The 18,605-nt window shown below is 43.3% G+C and overlaps 1 protein-coding gene across 1 annotated transcript; it reads right to left on the bottom strand.

Annotated features, from left to right (window-relative positions):
* Nucleotides 1-5,136: 5,136 nt before the first annotated feature.
* LOC140720137 (zinc-binding protein A33-like) lies at nucleotides 5,137-14,379 on the bottom strand. Its single transcript, XM_073035023.1, has 6 exons — nucleotides 13,969-14,379; nucleotides 13,183-13,278; nucleotides 12,540-12,773; nucleotides 11,083-11,105; nucleotides 10,878-10,996; nucleotides 5,137-5,892 (listed from the first exon to the last, which is right to left on the bottom strand). The coding sequence occupies exons 1-6, from the start codon at nucleotides 14,377-14,379 to the stop codon at nucleotides 5,348-5,350; spliced, it is 1,428 nt and encodes a 475-aa protein (XP_072891124.1). The 3' UTR covers nucleotides 5,137-5,347.
* Nucleotides 14,380-18,605: the final 4,226 nt, after the last annotated feature.

Below are 18,605 nucleotides of genomic sequence, written 5' to 3'. Positions count from 1 at the left end.
TAGTAATTTTTGATACTGAAAAGGGAAATGATATGGAAGAAAGGACTTTTGATTAAATTAGGAGTGAGGGGGACATTGTATAATTTTTTGGAGGTTTTTTTGGATGGACTGTCCAAGTACCGGTCGGCATGTTATGTTTGTGCTTCTATGAGATAGAGAATGGGATCCCACAGGGCAGTATTTGTAGCCCTTCATTATTTAATATTATGATTAATGATATTTTCTCTGAGATGGGAAAGTGGGATACCCTGGGTAAATCACAATATACAGATGATGTAGCTTTATAGATTAGAGGTATTAAATGCAATTTACAATTAATAGGTAAAACTGTGGGCAGATTGATGAGGAGTTTAAGCTTTTAGTCGTTAAAACACATTACGTGGTTTACAAACAACATTAATAGGCTTGCACTTGATTTTAAATTATATGATTAATATCTTGAGGAAGTGTTAGTGGTAAGATTTCTCAGTATGTGGATGGATAATAAGCTGACGTGGAAGCACCTATCAGTAAAATAATTGATAAATGTAAAGGAGCTTTAAATCTCCTCAGATATCTATGTATGTATTCTTAGGTGCAACTTGAAAATCTTTGTTGACCAATTATATTTGTTTAATTGGATCTGTTCTTGATTATGTCTGTGTGGCTTATGGATCAGCTTCATCTTCAAATTAAAAATGTTTGTATGTGATACAATTACAGACTTTAAGATTGTTTTCTAGTGCAGTAATGTTGTCTCCTGTTTTGGCTTTACTGATTGCAATGGGACAATTGCCCTCAAAGTAACAGAGGTTCAAGTTGATGTCAACATACTGGATTAATTTGCAGGAACAAAGAAATGATCATCTTGTTAAAGCTGTGCTGGAGGACGTTTGGGGACATCACAAGTAGAGTGTTTTAAGTTTTGGGTGGCTGGTACTATATGTCCCACTGTAGCTTTCTCCGTAACCCCACCTTGTTTTTTCCAATGACTTCAGTTGATATTAGGTTACACGATCGGGTTCGGTTCTGCCTGAGAGTCTGTTGGTTCATCAGTATGTTAATGAAATTTATCATCATACAGTAACCATTTTTACAGATGAATCAAAAGATAAATTAACTGGGGATGTTGGTGTGGCTGTTTTTGTGTGCCTGAATTGCAGGTAATGATAAAGAAATGACTTATGTCATTTATCAGCATAGAAAAAAGAATTATTTGCCAACAGTTTAGGCTTACAGTGGGTGGAGGAAATTGGTCCTTATAATTTGCTCAGAATACATTTCGGGTTTGATGAGTCTTAAACAGGTCATTCTGGCAGTAGGTCAGATTGTCTGTTGAAAACTCCTCAAATGGTATTTCATATATAAAGTTTGATTTATATGTCTGCACATTATGGACCCTGCACATCACACTGTTGAGGGAAATGATGATATTGACTGTTTAGCACCAAAAGCTGTTAAATTTTATGCTGTGGATATAGACCTTCCACTCAGCAAATGAGAAGCTAAAGGGTTGGTAGTGTTAAGAATTAGGGGCTTATGGCAAGACGTAGGATAATGGACATAAGGACAGACACCTTTACAGAATACATAAACCTGTTGGGTTTATAGAAGAAGGGCTTAAAACAAGGGAAGGAATGATATTGACATGACATAGAAATGTCCACACTATGCTTAATTATGCCTTGTAACTAATTGGAAAACTTCATTCTGTGTCGTGTACATTTTGTCATTATGAAACTGTCGAAACACATACTATTTCAATGTGAAGCGTATAAGGCTGACGAAAAATCAAATGCAGTCTTCAGTACAATCTTTGCGAGGGTAGATAGTTTTCAGATAAAACTTTATTAAATTATGGGACTGACTTTAAATTAATTCACAGTTTGAGCTGGAAAAGGCATGTAATAGTTGTGTTAAACCTAAGGAAATGGCATATAAGGTAGCAAAGGTGAGTGGGATGTTGGATTATTGGGATGCTCTTAAAATCCAACAAAAGGCAACGAAGAAAGCCATAAGAATGGTCAAGACGAAATATGAGGGCAAACTGGCCAACAATATAAATCAGGACACTAAAAGTTTATTTTTCAGTTACATGAAGAGTGAAAGGGAGATGAGAGTTGATACTAGACCTCTGGAAAATGATGCTGGTGAAGTAGTAATGGGGGACAAAGAAATGGCAGATGAACTTAATGAACAATCTTCACTGTCCTTTCCGGTCAACACCGCCCCTACTTGTCCCATTTAACCTGTCTCATTACGGGTGGACTTTAGGACCCGGGGGAGCTCAGGACACGCCGCCCGCGGCTGCTGCTATATCCCTGGTGTTTCTGTTCGGTTGACGGATGCGGTGAACGAGTTAAAATTAATCGACCGATAATTCTCATCTCGTGTTTATTTCACTCCATAGAACCATAGGACACTACAGCACAGACAACAAGCCATTTGGCGCTTCTAGTCTGTGCGGAAACTTTATTCCGCTCGTCCCGTTGACCCGCACCCACTCCGTAACCCTCCAAACCTCTCCCATCCATGTATCTATCCAATTTATTCTTAAAACTTAAGAGTGAGCCCGCATTTACCACGTCAGATGGCAGCTCGTTCAACACTCCCACCACTCTCTGAGTGAAGAAGTTCCTCCTAATGTTCCCCTAAACCTTTTCCCTTTCACCATAAAACCATGTTCTCTCGTATTTATCGTTCCTAATCTAAATGGAAAGAACCTGCTCGCATTTACTGAGTATATCCCCCATAATTTTGTAAACCTCTATCAAATCTCCCCTCATTCTTCTACGCTTCAAGGAATAAAGTCCTAACCTGTTCAATCTTTCCCTGTAACTCAACTCCTGAAGACCTGGCAACATCCTAGTAAATCTCTGCACTCTTTCAATCTCTCCAACGTCTCCATGGATACCTCATGTCTGAACCTTCTGAACTAACCTCCCATGTGGGACCTTGTCAAGGACCTTACTAAAGTTCATGTAGACAACATCCAGAGCCTTTCCTTCACCTACTTTCTTGGTCACCTCCTCGAAAAGCTCTACAACATTCGTTAAACATGATCTACCACGCACAAAGCCATACTGACTATCCTTAATCAGCCCTTGGCTGTCCAAATACTGGTAAATCCGATCTCTCTTAACATCTTACAATAATTTACATACTACTGATGTCAGGCTCACTGGCCTGTAATTTCCTGGTTTACAATTGGAGCCATTTGTAAACAACGGAATAACAAGAGCTACCCTCCAATCCTCCGGCACTGCACCCGTGGCTGAGGACATTTTAAATGTTTCTGTCTGGGCCACTGCAATTTCTACACTAGTCTCTCTCAAGGTCCGAGAAAATATCAAGTCAGGCCCAGTGGGATTTATCTACCTTTATGCGCTGTAAGGCAGCAAGCACCTCCTCCTCTTTAATCTACAAATGTTCCATGACACTACTGCTTGTTTCCCTTTCTTCCATATGCACTATGCCAGTTTCCTGAGTAAATACTGATGCAAAAAAAAAACTGTTTAAGATCTCCGCCATCTCGTGAGACTCCACACATAGACGTCCACTCTGATCTTCTAGGGGACCAATTTTGTCCCTTACTATCCTTTTACTCTTAATATACTTGTAGAAATCCTTCAGGTTTTCCTTCACATTATCTGCCAAAGCCACCTCATGTCTTTTTTTCTTCCTGATTTCCTTCTTTAGTATTGTCTTACGTTTTCTATTCTCTTTAAGTAACTCATTTGCTCTTTGTTGCCTCTACCTGATATACACCTCTCTTTTTCTTAACCAGATCGCCAATATCCCTTGAAAACCAAGGTTCCCTATGCCTGTTAACTTTGCCTTTAATCCTGGCAGGAACATGCAAACTCTGCACTCTCAAAATTTCACATTTGAAGGCCTTCCACTTACTGAACATATCCTTGTCAGGAAAAAATAAAAACTTATCCCAATCCACTCTTCCTAGATTTTTTTCCATTTCCACAAAATTAGCCCTTCTGCTATTTAGAACCACAACTCGAGGACCAGACCCATCCTTATCCATAATTAACTTGAAACTAATGACATTATTGTCACTGGACCCAAAATGTCCGCCTACACATACTTCTGTCACCTGACTGTCTGGTTTCCTAATAGGAGATCAAGTATTGCAACCTCTCTCGTAGGTACCTCTATATATTGATTTAGAAAAAATTCATGAAAACATTTCACAAACTCCAAGCCATCTAGCCCTATTACAGTTTTTTGGAGTCGCAGTCAATATGTGGAAAGTTAAAATCCCCTACTATTACAACTTCCTGTTTCTTACATCGGTCTACTATCTTTATACAGATTTGCTCCTCCAATTCTCTCTGACTGTTGGGCGGTCTATAATACACCCCTATTAGTGTGGTCACACCTTTCCCGTTCCTCAGCTCCACCCATATGGCCTCTGTAGACAAGCCCTCCGGTCTGTCCTGTCTACGCACAGCTGTGATATTTTCCCTGACGAGTAATGCCACTCCTCCCCCTTTCATCCCTCCCCCTCTATCACGTCTGAAACAACGAATATTTCTATCATGTATAAACCTTAGGTGGAAGGTTATCTTTTTGTATTAATGTATTAAAAATAAGTTATAAATTCTACCAATGAGAATTACAAATTCTCTTACTAAAGGCTTCATATTCAAATCAGATTCGTGCATATATGGAAACTTAGATAATTATTTTTGTAAACAATGTCTAACCTGAAGATATTGCAGTTAGTGTATATGAGAGAGAGAGTATTTGCTAATTAACTCTTCAAAAGTCATCAATCGACCATCACAAAATAAATGATAATAAAAATAAATAAATCTCCAAAAAAAACAGATTCCCTTAATCACTAAATATTATACAAGTTTGGGAGAGAGAACTTAATATGACCTTTGTTAATGAAGATGGTCAATTCTTTAATATGAACCAATCAGTGTTTAATTCAATTTAAAATTGTTCACTGTTACTATTTAACAAAGGAGAGATTTACAACCTAATGTACAAACCTTTGATTTCTGTCTATACATGCAGTCCTCGCATGACCTTTATCCTCCTCCACCTCACTATCTGCTCTAACACTCTGGTTCCCCTCCCTCTCCAAATCTTTTTTACCCCTACTCCCCCCCCCCACGAGCAGCACTGGCAAATCTACCCGCAAGGATGTTAGTCCCCCTCCAGTTCAGGGGCAAACCATCTCGTCGGAACAGGCCCCACCTTCCCGGGAACAAAGCCCAATTGTCCCGAAACATGAAGCCCTCCCTCCTGCACCATCTCATTAGCCACGTATTTAGCTGCACTCTCCGCACATTTATATTTACAGGGACTTTACTCCTGACGCCGGTCCCGGGACCCGACCCGTTTACAGACCCGGAGCGGAACCGGAGCAGATTCTCAGCCACTGGTTCACATCCCAGGTCGCGAAGTAAGGATAAAGTTTCCCCGTGAATTTGTTCCCAGTGAAGGTGTGGAGTTGGGACTTGGTCTCCGCGTTGTAAAATGAAACTGTCCCGGACTCGTAACGGAGATAAACTCCCACCCTCCCAGGGATGGGACCGGCAGGGAGACGGGACTCGGGGGAGGGACGAACGTCATAATCCCGATATAACACGTCACAATCCCGCCCGATGACCCACAGTCCGGTCTCCGGACTCAGGCTGACCCCTCCTTTCCTCTCCACAGACTCTGCGGCGACTCCCAGCCACCAGCTCCGAATCCCCGTCACCTCCACCTCCCAGTAATGACTCCCCGATGTGAATCCCTCCGATCCCAGCACACAAGACAGGTATGTGAATCTCTTCCCGGTGTCGGGGAGATCCCTCAACGTCCCGGTCCGTCTCACACTCTTCCGATCCTCAGACACCCCGAGACACGGATGCGCCGTTTCCACATCCAGGGTGACAGAGACTGGGGGGGAGAAGCAGAGAATTAGAGAGTCCCCGGGTATCGGGGGGAGAATCGGGCAGCGGGGACCCCGGGGATCAGTGGGGGGGGGGGGAGACTCGGGCAGCGCGGCCCCGGGGATCGGGGGGAGACTCGGGGATCGTCCGGCGGGCCGAATTGCCAAGGGGAGAAAAAGAGTCGGTTCCTCGCTCTCGCCTCTTCCCGTTACCGCCTAAGCCCGTTGAGCCAAAGCCCTACACTCTGCTGCCACCCACTCCGCTGCCCGCTGTATAGGGTGGTCATCTTTTTAAACTCTCCGCGCTGTCCTGCGCAGTCTCGCCGTTCTTGTACGCGAAGTTTTTTAAAAAACTGCCTTCCTTCAGAAGTTAGCTCCCTCGCCGCCCTTCTTGTCCCAATCGAAAAAACACCTTCAGTCCTGTATTCATCAGCCTATTCCACACTGTCCACATGAAATTCAGCAAGGCCTTTGATGTCGAGGATAGACCACACTTGGAGTATTGTCTGCATTTCCGGTTCCCAAATATGGGGAGGATGTCATTACACTGGACAGGAGGCTTCAGGAGGATGTTACCAGGACTGGGGGCTTGGATTAAAAGCAGAGAGTGGATAAGCTTGGGCTATTCAGCTGTAGTGTAGGATGTTCAGGTATGACCCCGTATCGAGTAAATAATTCATTAGGAGCTTAAATAACGTTTCTTTTTCCAAGAAATGGGAGTACAGAACCAAAGGCCTCAGATTGAAAGTGAGACGGGAATTTTTTCTGAGTGGTCTATCGGGTAACATTTTCATAGAGAGGGAGGTTGGTAAATGGAATTTGCCCTCAGACGCTGTAGAAACAGGTAAAAATAAAATATTTTAAAATAAATTTGGGCAGGTACACAGATGGGAAATGGTTAGAGGGATGGGGGGGGGGGGGCAAACACACACAAATGGGCCATGCTCAAGAAGACATCTTAGTCTTGCAAATTGATGAAGTGGGCCGTGAGTTCAACATCCATCAAACCCTCTCAGATCATCCTCCTGAGGAATCTCACCCCGGAGTCTGGCTGTGAAGTGTTGATGTGACGTCACGTCAGAAGGCAGCTCAGTGCCACAGAACAGACAGACTGGGTAAGGACGGCAGATTTCAATCCTAAATGGGAATTTGTGCTTATTTCTGTGGCCGTGTGGTGTGTATACACATTGAAGGAGAGTGTGCACATTGAAGAATTTGTATGTTACAGTGTGTCATCACATGTCTGGTGTGTGTTGACAATGTGTCATACGTGTTTGAGTTGTTTAAATGAATAAATGACTGTCTCTGAAGAGATTGGTTTACAGGTTACTGAGGGGAATAACAACGGACGTTGCTGAGGCTCTGACTACAATCTGCCAGTCCTTCCTGTGTATGTGTGCGAGGGAGCTTTGCCAGGCCGGTTATGCTGTGTGTGCTTCTCCCGAGATGAAATCTTGACCCATGTCAATGCTTGTTGGTGTGTCCGAGCTCAGTCTCACAATGCTCCAATGTAGTGGTCTGATAACCAGAAGACATAGGAGCAGAATTAGGCCATTTGCCCATCGGGTCTGCTCCGCCATTCAATCATGGCTGATCTTTTTTTTCCTTCCTCAGCCCCACTACCTGGTCTTCTCCCCGTAACCTTTGATGCTGTGTCCAATCTAGAACCTATCAAGCTCTGTCTTAAATACACACAAGTTCCACAAATTCACCAGCCGCTGGCACAAATTTCTACACATCTGTTTTAAATAGACGCCCCTCTATCTTGAGGCTGTGCCCTCTTGTCCTAAACTCCACCACCATGGGAAACATCCTTTCCACATCTACTCTGTCTAGGACTTTCAACATTCGAAAGGTTTCAATGAGATCCCCCTTCATCTTTCTAAATTCCAGCGAGTACAGACACAGAGGTATCAAACGTTCCTCGTATGATAACCCTTTCATTCCTGGAATCATCCTTATGAAATGAACCTTCTGCAATGCCAGCACACCTTTTCTTATACGAGGAGCTCAAAACTGTTCACAATACTCAAGGTGAGGCTTCACCAGTGCCTTATAAAGCCTCAGCATCACATCCCTGCTCTTGGATTGAATGCTATTCTAAACCACAGATTAAAAGCCAGGAGCAACAGGCTCCGGGACAGCTTCTTCAGCCAGGCAATCAGACTGATTAACTCGTGTGGACTCAACTGTATTTCTATGTTATATTAACCAGCCAGTTGTGCATATTATTCATCATAAATTACAATAAATTGCACATTGCACATTTAGACGGAGATGTAACGTAAAGATTTTTAATCCTCATGTATATGAATGATGTAAGTAATAAAGTCAATTCAATTCAAATCAATTTCTTGTTTATTTTTTTCATCCCAATCATTCTTTCAGTTCCTCTCTGTAGATATTTAAAAGCTTCCCAATCATCTGTCTTCCTACTAATTTTTGTTTTGTTGTATTCCCTCTCTTTTGCCTTTACATTAACTTATAACATATAACATATAACAATCACAGCACGGAAACAGGCCATTCCGGCCCTCCTAGTCCGTGCCGAACTCTTAATCTCACCTAGTCCCACCTACCCGCACTCAGCCCATAACCCTCCACTCCTTTCCTGTCCATATACCTATCCAGTTTTACCTTAAATGACACAACTGAACTGGCCTCTACTACTTCTACAGGAAGCTCATTCCACACAGCTATCACTCTCTGAGTAAAGAAATACCCCCTCGTGTTTCCCTTAAACTTTTGCCCCCTAACTCTCAAATCATGTCCTCTCGTTTGAATCTCCCCGACTCTCAATGGAAACAACCTATTCACGTCAACTCTATCTATCCCTCTCAACATTTTAAATACCTCGATCAAATCCCCCCTCAACCTTCTACGCTCCAATGAATAGAGACCTAACTTGTTCAACCTTTCTCTGTAACTTAAGTGCTGAAACCCAGGTAACATCCTAGTAAATCTTGTAAAACTTGTCTTCCCTTGTCAGCCACGGTTGTACTATTTTGCCATTTGAATATTTATTTATTTTTGGAATACATCTATCCTTTACCTTCCTCATTTTCCCAGAAACTGACACCATTTCTGCTCTGCTCTCATCCCTGCCAGCATCTCCTTCCAGTTTGCTTTGGCCAACTCCTCTCTCAGACCACTGTAATTTATTTCATTTCTCTGAAATACTACAATGTCAGACTTTACTGTCTCCTTATCAGATTTCAAGTTGAACTCAGTCACGTTGTGAGCACTGCCTCCTAAGGTTTCTTTTAACTACTCTCCTCTGGTTCAATACATAACACCCAATTCAGTAGAGCTGTTCCCCGAGTAGGCTCAACGACAAACTGCTCTAGAAAGCCATCACATTGCATTCAACAAACTCACTCTCTTGAGATCCTTTACCAACCTGATTTTCCCAATTGACCTGCATGTTGAAATCTCCCATGATTATCATAACATTGTCCTTTTCATCAGCCTTTTCTATTTCCAGTTGTAATCTGTGGGCCTCATCCCACTGACTGTTGGGAGGCCCGTATATGACTGCTGTCAGTATCATTTTTACTTTTGCAGTTCGTTACCTCAACCCACAAGATTCAACATCTTCCAATCCTATGTCACATCTTGCTGCTGATTTACCTGCAGAGACACGACACCCCCTCACCCGACCTTCCTATACCACCGATACATTGTGTAACCTTGGACATTCAGATTCCAACTACAACCATCCTTCAGTCACGATTCCGTGATGGCCATAACATCATACCTGACAATCGGTAATAGTGCAACAAGATCATCCACCTTATTTCCCATACTCCATGCATTGAGATATAACACTTTGTGTACTGTATCTGCTACCCTCTTTGATGCTGCATCTCTAATGCACTGATACTCACCCTGCTGGCTGCAATTTTCTCCTCGTAACTGTCCGCCCTATCTGACAGTCTGACTGCACGATATCTTTGCATTTTTACCATCAGCCCTGTCCCTTCACTCCACTTCCAACCCCCCACCCCACCAAATTAGTTTAAACCCTCCCCGACAACTCTATCAAACCTCTCTGTGAGAATATTGTTCTCCCTTGGGTCGAGGTGCGACCCATCCCTTTTGAGCAGGTCATTCCTCCACCAGAACAGATCCCAATGATCCAAGAACCTGAATCCCTATCCCCAGCACCATCTTCTCAGCCATGTTTATCTGTCAAATTATCCTGTTTCTACCCTCACCAGCACGTGGCACAAGCAGCAATCCAGAAATTACAACCCTGGGGGTGCTGCTTCTGAGCTTTCTACCAAGCTCTCCAGATTCTATTATCAGGACCTCTTTGCTTTTACTTCCAATGTCATTGTCACAAATTTACCAAAATATCTGGCTCTTTTCCCTCCCTCTCTAAAATGCTGCGGACACAATTCGAGAAATCCCTGACCCTGGCAACCAGGAGGCAACATACCATTCGAGTGTCCCGTTTACATCAATAGATTCTCCTGTCTGTTAGCCTGGTGATTCAGTCCCTGATCACGACCACTCCCCTCTTCTGCCTCTAACAACAGTGAGAGATGCTGATCCGGAAGGGGGAAGACCTGTGTCAGTCAGAGTCTGCACTCACAGGGCACATGAAGGACTTGTGTATTTTCCTGACAATCCCTGTCACCACACTGATACCCGCTTTTATTCCCGACAATACTATCGTCAGTATTAAATTCCCAGTTCCTCTGGTAGATCCAAACTCCTGTCGTGGTGTGTTAGTGCGTTTGCCTGGGATCAGGACAGGGTGGTTCATCTGCCAGTCCCGTGTATTGGTTGTATTGTGACCCTGTGCTGGTGTGTTCAGGGGTCTGACATCTCCAGCTAACCATGTGACAGTGATGCTTCCCAGTTGGTGGGGTTGATGTGAAATAAACTTCAGTTCCCCTTCAGCCCAGTATTACAGACAATGTTTGCCTCAAATTGGAACTAAACTGAGCTTCATAAACAAGGAGAAATGAATCTTTGTAAGTTTTACCTCGATTAATAGCATCAAGCGTTTCTCTCAGCACTGTGTTCAACAAATAGGGGTGATCGAATTTTTCAACCGGTAGGGTCTCATCTGTCACTGACAATTCCTGGATATCATCATTAATCCTGTAAATATTAAACTGCTGGTTATTAATTGCTATTCTGAACTATTTTACAAATCCATTTAGGGTTCAGTAAAGAGCATGTCCTACCTTCTGTTCCGACGAACTTCCTCCTGAAATAAATAAAACACAAATCTGATTAGACTTGGACTTACTGTCCACATCCTGAATTTCATCCAAATCGTTACAAGGTGTTGATAATTCCCACTCCCGCAATCACTCACACACACGGACAATACAGAACCACGGGGTAAATGACAGGGAAAGTTTCTGAATGTCAGACCATTACTGAGAGGATGAAACTTACAGGGAAGACAGGACAGGCTGTGCATTATCATCTGGATATGACGTCAGGCTGATAGGATGGAGAAATTTAAGATCAGTGATGTATGTGATTGTGTGTGGGTGGAGGAAGTACCTCTATTTATGGGGAGACTTGTGAGGAGATGTAATTCCAGATGGATCTTAACAAATTCCACAAGAAATTTAGTGAAGAGGATGTGGAACTCACTGCCACAGGAGTGGTTGAAATGGAACAGCAGAGACTGAATGTAATGGGGAGGATGGATAAACACGTGGGGGACCAGAGATTTCGGGGCACCGTTGCTGGTTGTGGTGAGCAGGTGGCAGGAGGATTGTGAAGCAGGGAAATTGAGAGGAGAAAATGGGCCGAATGGCCTGGTTATGTTTTGAACGATTGAACGTTCATTTGAATGTTATCTGTAAAAGTAAAGAGACAGTAATAGTTTCCCTAATCTGATGGAAACCGGATACAGAAGGTAAGTCTGATGTGTGTCAAATTCTTTGTTCTCACTGATTGACAAAGAGACCCTCACACCAACCGCACCAGACACACTCACAGCCTGTGACTGGAAACGGGAGTTAATGAGAGTTTTAGAGGATATTTATTGATGAATTAAGGAAACAGTCAGCAGCTCTGTGTTACGATCAGAGTAAATAATTTCAGAGAAATTTGCATTCTGTCCTGGGATGTACAGACGTTGTGGAAGTCCAGTTTTGGGACAACAACAACCCTGAATAGATGCATCAATTCTCTGGTGAGAAACAGTTTACTGCCATTTGTAAATACTGTGTGTATGAGCAATGCATCTGTTTTCTGTCTGCATTGTATTCTGCGTTACGTGTTTACTGCGATAACCAGTCTGGTGAGTGGGGACGTGGTAAAAGCGAAGGGAAAAAGTTACGTATCTGTACTTTGTTCTGGGCAGTTTTGAGCTGGGGACGGGCGGATATCATTCTGTTCTTGACCGCTGTGTTGCAGCTTACTTTACAATGAATTACCCTGAAGTTTCATCGCTTCAAGATTGTATTTTGCTAATGAATGATCAAAAGCGTATCTTGGACATTTTGAAATGTCATTATTGGAGTGATTGGAGGGCGCGTCATGCAGGTATAACAACTTGTGTGAGGTCGCCAGCAGCGGCAATTGATTTGTTAGAATTGGCCGCTGTGCTGTGTTTATTTCAAATATACCACTGTTCATTTAGTGCCCTTTGACAGAAACAAATTGAAATAGAATCCCTCACCTTGAGAAACATCACACTGTCTTTTTGATCCATCTGTTCCTTTAGTTTAGTGATTTCCTCCTGAATAATCCTTATATTCTCTTGAAGAGCTAGAAGATTTTTCTCCATTGCGTTGAGAATCCTCTTCTCTTCTTCCTTGAGATCCCTGAGTAAGCTCTGCTCTTTCTCAGTGATAATTTGGCGCAGTTCAGCAAACTGGGATGTGACGTGGGACTGAACGCTGTGTGACTGTTCCTGTTGAATGAAAGGTGAAGATTAATATACTGCATTGCTGTGCTCTGTTTCCTTTTGTCGTTAAGTTCGGTCTATTAGAGTCCATGCTACTTCTGAATGCATTCCCGTCAACACCATTCCATCACGTTTTCCTGAAACCTATTCTCATTTATTGACCATAAACTCCAATCTAATTCACGCACGCACTCCCCACCTTCACAGGGTTAATTATAATTAGCCATTTATCCAGCATGTCCTTGGGATTTGTCGGAGTCTCTCGTGGTCACAGGGAGAGCATGTAAACTCCACACAGACAGCAGCAGAGGTCAGGATCGAACTCAGTTCACCAGAACTGCGATACTCGGCTATTCTACATTGAATGAAGCAAAACTCGACAGTAATATCAGAAATTCCGGACAGGAAGCCTCACCCGAACTCCGGAAATCTTCTCTTTCTGCTGCTGCTCCTTTTCCTGGAAGTGTGATTTCTTTTTTGTGAGAGAGTCTAAGGAAGATTTTAGCTGATCCTGGAAGTCAGAGAGTGAAGGAAATAGAAACAAAGATACATCAAAAGAAACAGGTGATCAAACCCGATTATCACACAAAATGCCGGAGGAACTCAGTGAGTCAGGCAGAATCTATTCAGGGGAAATAAACAGTCGGTGTTTCGGGATGAGGCCCTTCATCAGGACTGGTAAGGAATGCGACAGAAGCTAGAATATAAAGGTTGGGAATGAGAACCAGCTGACAGGTGACGGGTGAGACAACGTGAGGGGGAACGTGGCAGGGGGTGATGAAGTGAGAAGCTGAGAGGGGACAGGTGGAAGAGGTAAAGGGCTGGAGAAGAAGGAATCTAATACGAGAGGACAATCGACCATGGAAGAAACGGGAGGAACTGTGCTGTTTACGGCCCTGAATGGTGAGGAGGGAGGAGGTTAGGAGTCAGGTGTAGCACTTGTCCCGCTTGCAGGTGTCAGTGCCAGGAGGGAGATCAGTGCGGAGGAGCGAGTGGATCAGGGCGATACAGCACGTGGAGCGCGATCCGTATAGAGAGCGGAGAGTTTTGGGTGAGGAGGTGGGCTGTGGGACGGAGAAATGCTAGAATCCCGTTGGAGAAGGCGAAAGTTGCAGAGAATGATGTGTTAGTTATAGAGGCTCGTGTGATGATATGTAGGACAAAGGAAATATTTTAAGTATTGAACTAACGTTAGTTGTACCTTGTAGATTTTAACAGCTTCTTTAATCGGCTTGAAGCGGTGCTCTTGGTGTTCCTGCGCATCTCTACAGATCAGACAGACCAGTGTCTTGTCCGTTTCACAAAACAGCTTCAGTTCTTCCTCATGTTCCTCGCAGTGACGTTTAGTTTCCTTCCCTTTCGGGTTCAGGTTTAAATTTCGAGCTTTTTCAGCCAGATTTGCTAAGGCCCGATTTACTCTGAGGGCGCGGTCAGCAACCACCTCTCTACATTCCCGGCAGGAGTTTCTCTCCTCTCTTTCCCAACACCGTGTGATACAAGAGCGACAGAAGTTGTGTCCACACTCCAGTGACACCGGATCGGTGAAGAAATTCAGGCAGACGGGACAAATTACCTCCTCGGTCCAACTCTCGGCCGGTCCTTTCGAAGCCATGTTAACTCCCAGCACTTCCTGATTCAGAATGCTTTCACTTTCGGGGAGCTGCTGATCCCCTGCAGTACCGCGATTGTCCACTACGCGCGCTGCAGACTCAGGGAATGAACATGGTTTTGCTGGATGTGTTCAGTGGAAATTCTAACTATTTCCATGTTAGTGTGGGATCAAAAACAAATTAAAGAAGGAAAAGATAAGAAAACGCCCAATGGACTGTCTAATCCCGGCGACGAGCGTAGGTGAGTTGGCCATATGCCCAGCAACCCCATCTCGTATACACCTAGAGCGACAAAAAACGTTAGCTGAATGCCCAAAAGCCCCATCGCTCCGATCGGAAAAACCTTTTCGGATCGAGATCCTTCATCTGAACTGTCTCAACCCGAAATGTCGATTGTCCATTTCCCTCCACAGATGCTGCCCGACCCGCTGAGTTCCTCCAGCAGCTCGTTTTTTATCTTTCTCCATGTCTAACAGATTCAGAGTGGAGTGTAAAACGGTGAATAAGTAAACAGTGAAAACATGCCATTAAACTGGGGGTGTGGAGAGAATATTGTGCTGTGAGGGGAGAGATGCAGTGGTGATGACCGACCTGTGGTTGCAGGAAAAAGCACAGGACTGGAGATTCTACGTCACAGGGTGGAAAATGTTATTTTTTCGGTAAGGTCCTGATTTCAACAGCCCTTCGTGAGAAAAACCTCGTGACTCGACCCATGTCCGTCCCGACTCCAATAGAAGGCCTGGTCTCCTTCACTCTGGATACAGATCAGTAATCTCGGGGCTGTGGGAGTGATCTCCGGGCATGCAGCAAGGATCGGACTGGGAGGGACCGTCTCGTCTCCACTGCAGTAATCTCGGGGCAGCGCACTGTGGGAGTGATCTCCGGGCATGCAGCAAGGATCAGACTGGGAGGGGCCCTCTCGCCTTCAGACGGGCGAGGTCTTGCTGCCTGTTGGTGAGATCTGGTGATGAGGCATTCTGCCAGATGGTCTGGACTGTCTGCTCAGGGAACCACTCCACTGTGTCCATCCAGTCCTTCTCCTGCAGTAACTGCAGGACATTCCGTGCTGACCACTGCCTGATGTTATTGTGGTCAAAGCTGCTGGTGTAAAAGAACTGTCACCAATTTCATTAACACAAGGTTCACATGGTGAAGCTTCCTGATTGAGACAGACACAGTCTCACAGGGTGTTTACAAGGTAGGGGCAGGAATGATGTTTCACCTGGCTGGGCAGTGGAACGAGGGATCACAGACTCAAAATCCGAGATCACCTCAGCAGGACTGAGATGAGGAGAAATTTCCCCACCCACAGTGCGGTGAATATTTGGAGTTTTCTCCACACGTTTCCTAAATTAAACTGTCATATTTAGGGGCTCGGCGATGTTGGGAACGTTTCAGGAAAGTGGCGCTGAGGTCAAAGATCAGCCATGTTCCGAGTGAGGGGCAGAACAGTGCAACGGGCCGAATGACAACGGCTGCTCCTGTTTCTTATTTTCTAAATCACGAGTTTACCTTTGCGCCTTGTTCTCCCTTGGCCTTCAGCCTGTCGGATTGCACAGGGGAGCGGTGAGAGCTCCGGAGATCCATCAGCAGCCGCTGCGGTTATTTCATGCTCTTGTTATTTATCCAGTTTCTTCATATTTGCATTTGCACAGTTTGTTACCTTCAGCACTCTGGATGATCTTTCACTGCCTGCTTCTGTTATGGTTACTATTCTATACTTTTTCTAAGTATGTCCGCAGGAAACTGCTTCTCGGCGTTGTATGTGGTGACTTATCTGGACTCTCACAATAAAATTTACCTTGAAATTTGAGTTTTGGGGATTTTCCTTTAATTCTGAGAACAAACTGTGACTGACATCTCCAGCTCCCAGCAGCAGACCGTCCTCACACTCACAGCCAATCAGCGATCACCGCTGGGAGAGGGCTGCTCCCATTGGCTGAGGGGTGTCAGTGGGCGGGACGCTGAGCGCCCGGACCGGTCGGAGACCGGGAGCTGCGCCTCGTGAGCTACCGGCGGGTCGTGAATCCTTTCGAAGGCAGAGCTGAAGAGACCGGCGGAAATTCCGTGAGATGTTTCAGCTACACGGAGGGCGCCCGGCCTTTCCCCGCCTAGGATCGCGGCCTGTTGCCTGGAGTTGTCTCCCAGACCCGTCCCTTCCTGCTGGGAGACGGGAGCTGCCCCGCAGCGGCTGCCGATGGATCTCCGGAGCTCTCACCTCTCCCCTGTGCAATCCGAACGGCTGAAAACCAAGGGAGAACAAGGCGCAAAGGTAAACTCGTGCTTTAGAAAATAAGTAACAGGAGCATGTCTGGCCACTCGGTCCGTTGCGCCTATGCCACCCTTTTCCTCAGAATAGTCCTTACTTTTGAAATCTTTTTATTGATTTTAAACAAACATAAATGAAACATGTAAACAAAGAGCTTGAGAGTACATAATCAATAGGTTAAGGAATAAATACAAATAGATGATAATAACCTCCCAAACTCATACTGGTTACAAAAAATGGAGAAAATAAGAAACCCTCCCCCCCAAAAAAAAAAGAAAAAATCCTAACCGACATGGGCCATTGCATTATATCAATTATACACAGTAGCGTCAGTAACTCCGCACCTCCATCCAAATAATTAAGGACAATAAAAGTAAAGTTTAGGAAAAGTCAGTTTAGCTCATATGAAAATGTTGAATAAATGGTCTCCAAGTTTCTTCATATTTAACTGAAGGGTCAAAGACAACACTTGTAATTTTTTCTAAACTCGAACAAGAAATAGTTTGAGAAAACCACTGAAATATATTTGGAGGATTAATTTCTTTCCAGTTCAATAGGATAGATCTTCTAGCCATTAATGTAACAAATGCAATCATCCGCTGGGCTGAGGGGTGATAAACAACTATTATCCACCATTGGTAAACCGAAAATTGCAGTGTTAGGATGCGGTTGCAATTTGATATTCAGAACTGTGGAAATAATACCAAAAATATGTTTCCAATAATTTTGCAAATGGGGGCAAGACCAGAACATTTGGGTCAATGAAGCGACTTCAGAATGACATCTGTCACTGGTTGGATTAACATAAGAATAAAATCGAGCGAGTTTATCCTTGGACATGTGAGCCCTATGAACAACCTTAAATTGTATTAGACATGTTTAGCACAAATAGAAGAAGAATTGACTAATTCTAAAATTTTCTCCCACTGCTCTGTGGGTATAAGACAGTGAAGTTCTTTTTCCCATTCCTTCTTAACTATTTCTGATACTCCTGGCTGTATTTTCATGATCATATGATAAATGATGGCTACTAAACCCTTCTGGCAAGGATTCAGAGATACAATTTTTTCTTTAATGTCCATTGGACATAATTTCAGAAAATATAACATTCAAGAAATTTCTAACTTGCAAGTATCTAAAAAAATGAGTTTTAGGTTGGATAGCTGCTCAAAGGACAGAAAACTGTTAGCTAAAAATAGATCACGAAAACATGTTATACCTTTTGTTTTCCATAACACAAAGGCTTGGTCCATAAAAGAAGGCTGGATAAAGAAGTTAGATATAATAGGGCTTGATTATTCAAGCCAAAGAATTTACGAAATTGAAACCATATTCTTAATGTATGTTTAACTATAGGATTAGTTATTTGTTTATTCGGTTTGGATAAAGCAAAAGGAAGCGAAGATCCTAAAATAGAAAACAATGAGAAGTCTTGTACAGATTTACACTCCAAATTTACCCATTGTGGGCAAGGTACTATGACCGATTCTTGTGTCCAAAATATTAAATATTGAATATTAACTGCCCAATAGTAAAATCTCAGGTTTGGCAAAGCAAAACCACCTTCCTTCTTAGGCTTCTGTAAATATTTTTTACTTAATCTAGGATTTTTATTCTGCCAAACATACGAGGATATTTTGGAGTCAATAATATCAAAAAAAGATTTAGGAATACAAATTGGTAATGCTTGGAATAAATATAAAAATTTGGGTAATACTATCATCTTGATAGTATTAATTCGACCAACCAATGACAGAGATAATGGGGGCCACCTGGTAACAAGTTGCCTGATTTGTTCAATTAAGGTGAAAAATTAACTTTAAATAAACCCTTATGTTTCTTGGTAATTTTAATACCCAAATAAGTGAAATGATCTGTGACAACTTTAAATGGTAAGTGTTTATAAATTGGAACTTGCATATTTAATGGAAATAATTCACTCTTATTAAAATTCAGTTT

Source organism: Hemitrygon akajei, unplaced genomic scaffold, assembly GCF_048418815.1.
Source record: "Hemitrygon akajei unplaced genomic scaffold, sHemAka1.3 Scf000037, whole genome shotgun sequence".
Taxonomy (NCBI): Eukaryota; Metazoa; Chordata; class Chondrichthyes; order Myliobatiformes; family Dasyatidae; genus Hemitrygon; species Hemitrygon akajei.
The sequence above is the reverse complement of the archived record's forward strand: the minus strand, read 5'-3'. Positions and strand labels throughout refer to the sequence as shown.

Excerpts from the sequence above, each read along its gene's own strand:
- LOC140720137 (XM_073035023.1), bottom strand. The coding sequence starts at position 14,379 with ATGGCTTCGAAAGGACCGGCCGAGAGTTGGACCGAGGAGGTAATTTGT. Across the intron at positions 12,774-13,182 it reads AGAAGATTTCCGGAGTTCGG|GAACAGTCACACAGCGTTCA; the intron begins GTGAGGCTTCCT and ends TTCATTCAACAG. Across the intron at positions 11,106-12,539 it reads ACAGTGTGATGTTTCTCAAG|GAGGAAGTTCGTCGGAACAG; the intron begins GTGAGGGATTCT and ends TATTTATTTCAG.